Source organism: Bison bison, unplaced genomic scaffold (assembly GCF_000754665.1).
Source record: "Bison bison bison isolate TAMUID 2011002044 unplaced genomic scaffold, Bison_UMD1.0 scf7180017864072, whole genome shotgun sequence".
Taxonomy (NCBI): domain Eukaryota; kingdom Metazoa; phylum Chordata; class Mammalia; order Artiodactyla; family Bovidae; genus Bison; species Bison bison.
The window spans coordinates 7,414,762-7,418,746 of record NW_011494644.1 but is presented as its reverse complement, the minus strand read 5'-3'; the positions used below and the strand labels follow the sequence as shown (position 1 = coordinate 7,418,746).

The 3,985-nt window shown below is 42.1% G+C and overlaps 1 protein-coding gene across 1 annotated transcript in view; it reads left to right on the top strand.

Annotated features, from left to right (window-relative positions):
- The window catches only part of ARHGAP17 (Rho GTPase activating protein 17), a 100,544-nt gene that overhangs the window by 90,910 nt on the left and 5,649 nt on the right, over positions 1-3,985 (top strand). The window contains 1 exon segment of the mRNA XM_010837424.1: positions 6-242. Coding sequence (XP_010835726.1) covers positions 6-242 — 237 coding nt within the window.

The following is a 3,985-nucleotide window of genomic DNA, read 5'->3' as shown; positions in this document are numbered from 1 at the left end:
CCCCCCTCCCCAGCCTCCAACGCCCCCCAGCACTCCGCCCCTCGGAAAACAGAACCCCGGCCAGGCGGTGAGTAACCCCGAGACCGCACAGCCACACGCTGGAACCTTACCGAGACCGAGACCAGTACCAAAGCCAAGGAACCGGCCCAACGTGCCCCCGCCCCCTCATCCTCCCGGCGCGCACGCCGCCGGGGACGGCAACCTCAGCATCGCAGCTCCCACCGCCTCCAAAATAGTCACAGGTAAGTGGGAAATGGATTCAGACAGTTCCCCTTGCCAACTCTACCTTGCTTTATTACTATTCTCCTTCATTTAGGCTTCCATTTTACATCAGGGGTTGGCAAACCAGGACTGCGGGCCAAATCTGGCCCCCAGCTTGTTTTCATAAATAAAGCCTTCCGTTTGTTGACATGTTCTTTCTAGACGCTTCTATGCTAAAACAGCAGAGTTGTGTCGGCCTTTGGAAAGTCCTATGCTCCCAGAGCCTTCAGAGTTCCTACCTGGCCCTCAGGTTTGCCAGCCCCTGATGTATAGGGTCACTATGTTTGAGAACCATCTACGTTTACATTTTCTAGGTATAATGACCTCATCCAAGTGGAAGGTATTGTCCAACTCGAGCATGATATTCATTTCTTAGTGAACTCATTAAAATGCTTGTTTTCTTTTCAAGAGTAATTTACAGTAAGTGAAGCATTTCAGGTATAATCTTAAAAACTATGTTTTGTGCTAACTGGATGCTCTCAGCAGGGAGATTTGAGATGCATGAGAATGCCAGCCTTTAATGGCAAAGAACAGAAGAATTGAGATTTCCTTTTAATTCTTTGAAAACCTGTTTTAGGTATTGATGATTGTACAGATTTTACCTGTCTCATGGGATATTTTTTATTGGCAGTCTGGAACATAACCATTTATTTAATTGTGATTTTTTTTTTTTAAATTTCCATCTCAAGTGCTCCAATTTACTGTTTAAGGATGAGATGGATGGATTTTTTTTTAATGTTTTTAAAAATGGTAATTAGGAGCTTTGAATAATTTCTTAGAACAGCCTAGTTTTACATTTTCCTAAGTGGAGCTGTTTTTAGAGAAGTAGCTGAAATATATCTCTGGGCCCTCCAGCCATGCTGAATGACATCTCTGCTAAAAATGAGCAAAGGATACATCCCACCCTAAGTGACGAGGGTTAACCGACTAGTTTCTCTTTTGATAACTTTTTTCCCCCAGGAATATATTGCGTGATTTACATGTGTTATAAATTGTGAGCTTTTTTTTTTTCTGATGACACCTCAGCTTTTATTTAAAAAACAAAGCCACATTGGTTTGTTTGTTTGTTTGTTTCCCAATAGATGCCCTTCCTAGCGCCCTCACAGGTGGGGAAGGTTTCCAGGAGTAAGGTCTGTAACCCTCCCCAAGCAGCTTGCCCGCAGCCCCAAATGCTCCTGCTTAGCCATGTTTTGTATACGTGTTTTTGACTTTGTGCTCAAGAGCAGCCCCCGACCCCCTGCCATCCATTCTCTAGCAGGTAGACATCACTGTTGTTTATATCAGAAGCACTTGGAGCTGCAGTGCTCCAAATTCGAGATGTAGGTGTCAATAGATCTCGAGCCCAATTTCAAGCCGCTCAGATAAGAATACTAAGAAATGTTTCCTTTCTTTTTGGTAAGCTTTTCCCAAGCGTCTGCTCTGCTCAGCGTGATTTCCCTGTCATTGATTGGCTCCTCAGCGTCCAACCAAAGAGAACTGGGGTGCAGTTAGCCCAGAAAATGGCATCCCTTATGTCTTGAGCTTTAATTTTGAATTAACTGCATGGAGCTTCTTAATTTGGTGTTTAAAATTCTCAGGATCCCCCATCCCCTCCAAAAAAGTTCTTTCTCCAAAGATCCCACACTAAATTTCTTTGCATTCTGGCATGCTTACATTTTGCTTTCTTAAACCACATGAGCTTTTTGAAAGGTACTGTGAGGCTCATCTGAATCTAGCCTTTAGGTCCACGCTTGGACAGCATAAGGCTCTTGTCATGTGTCCAACTCAGTTCTAATCAGCTGACCTGAGCCTTAAGCCTTCAGTGGGCTACTTAGAGTTTTCCCAGCTTTGGCCTGAGGAAGACTTTCTGTAAAAACCAGAAAGGGAAAACAAGAACTCAATCTTTACAACCAGTGGAGGGCTCAGGTCTTATTCTACCTTCCTGACTCCTGGGTAATGAACCCAGAAGTCTGCAGTTACCCAGTTGGGTGTGGAAATCACAGAGTGAAAAGACTAAACCCTAATTAAGGCTGAGCCTTTTAACACTTTAATTCTTGTGATACATCAGAATTTTATTTCCAGATCTTCCCTTTTCTTTAGAGGAAAGACTACAATCAGAATTGTATCTGCTCTTCACTACCATTGTTATCCGGGTGTTTTTATTCCAGAAACTTATTTTATTGATGTGCTATGACACTGTAATGTTCTGTATTTTAACAACTGTCAGATAAGTGAAATTTGATATTATAAATAACTTTTCCTAGGATATTAGCTAAATATTGTAAAAATCAATCTGTACTTTGAATTCTCCTAACTCAAGAAATTCCAGGTCACCATATCTTTGTTTTACAGAATTAATTTTTAATTTCTTCAAATCCCCTGAATTGCCATTAGAAGTACATAAAAGGCCAGCATCTAGAATTTACGAATATGCTTGTGTTGATCATGCTGCTGTTAACCAATCTGGAATACAGTCATTGGGTTTTTCAAGAAGAAGAAAATGTTTTAACTTCCCTAGACAGGTAGTCCTTTATTATGAAATCATGTTTTCACTTGGAAAACTCTAGACAGATGAATTCCTGAAAACAGGTTATTCACTGAGAGCATTTAATCTTAAAAACTTATGGCCTGGGGATTAAGATAAGCTCTCAGGAGAGATTCCTGATACCAAACAGGTTTGGCAGTCAATTTCTGGCAGCTCAGCACCAGAGAAAGGAGGGATTCTCCTGTCCTTCTGAATCTCTTCTTAATTGTTAACTCTAGAAAGCAGTAGGAAAAAAGAGCCGTAGGATTTTAGCTTTGCAAGGAAAAGAGTTTACATCTTGCTGTTTTTAAAGTAATAGATTTTAGAGTGTTCTAATCTAAACATTTCATTAAATAATTTAGATGTATGACCTGCCATATTCAGTAAGAACTGAAATTGGAATATTTAATGGTAAGGAAAAGGCACCTGATTGGCCAAAGCATTGTTGCTACTTGATGATCATGTCCGCGCACTAATGCCCGATGTTAACCGTTCACTCTAACCCTGCCTGCTCGCACCCCCACTAACCGTGCATGCACTGAGGGAGGCTGGCTTTGTTCATGCTTGCTGCCAAGGACTGTGAGTACTGTGTTCACACTCCCGTGTCACCGGGCTGGCCTTGTCACCTCCTCAACTTCTAGTCTTTTCTGTTCCGGGCAGGCTTGAGGGGTAGTGAAAAACCACACTAGAACCAGACATGCCTGAATTCGAATTTCAGCTTTCTGTGGAACAGCGGCACCGCATCACCGGGTTGCTCTGTAAAATGGTGACATTTGCGAGAGTAACTATCCAAGGCGTTACAGTAGATAAAATAAGGAAAGGACCTTACAGTTCTTAATATACAGGGGGTCTGAGTCAGTGGTAGCTATTTATTATCATTTTTATCGAGAAAAAATAGATAATCAGAGTTAGGTATTAGATTCGTATGTCACCATTTTAAAGACTCACATGCCCAGATCCAGACATGTCAGGTCTGGAGCCCAGTATTTTGATTCCAATGTGCCACTTGGTAGTGGGTTGAAAAGACAGTGCTCTGGACTAGAAGATACATATATTTTTTTATCGGAGTGTAATTGCTTTACAGTGTTGTGTTAGTTTCTGCTGTACAAGCGCATGAATCAATTATATGTATACATATATCCCCTCCGTCTTGAGCCTCCCTTCCACCACCCACCCCCTCACCCACCCTACCACCCCTCTAGGTCATCAGAGAGCCCTGTG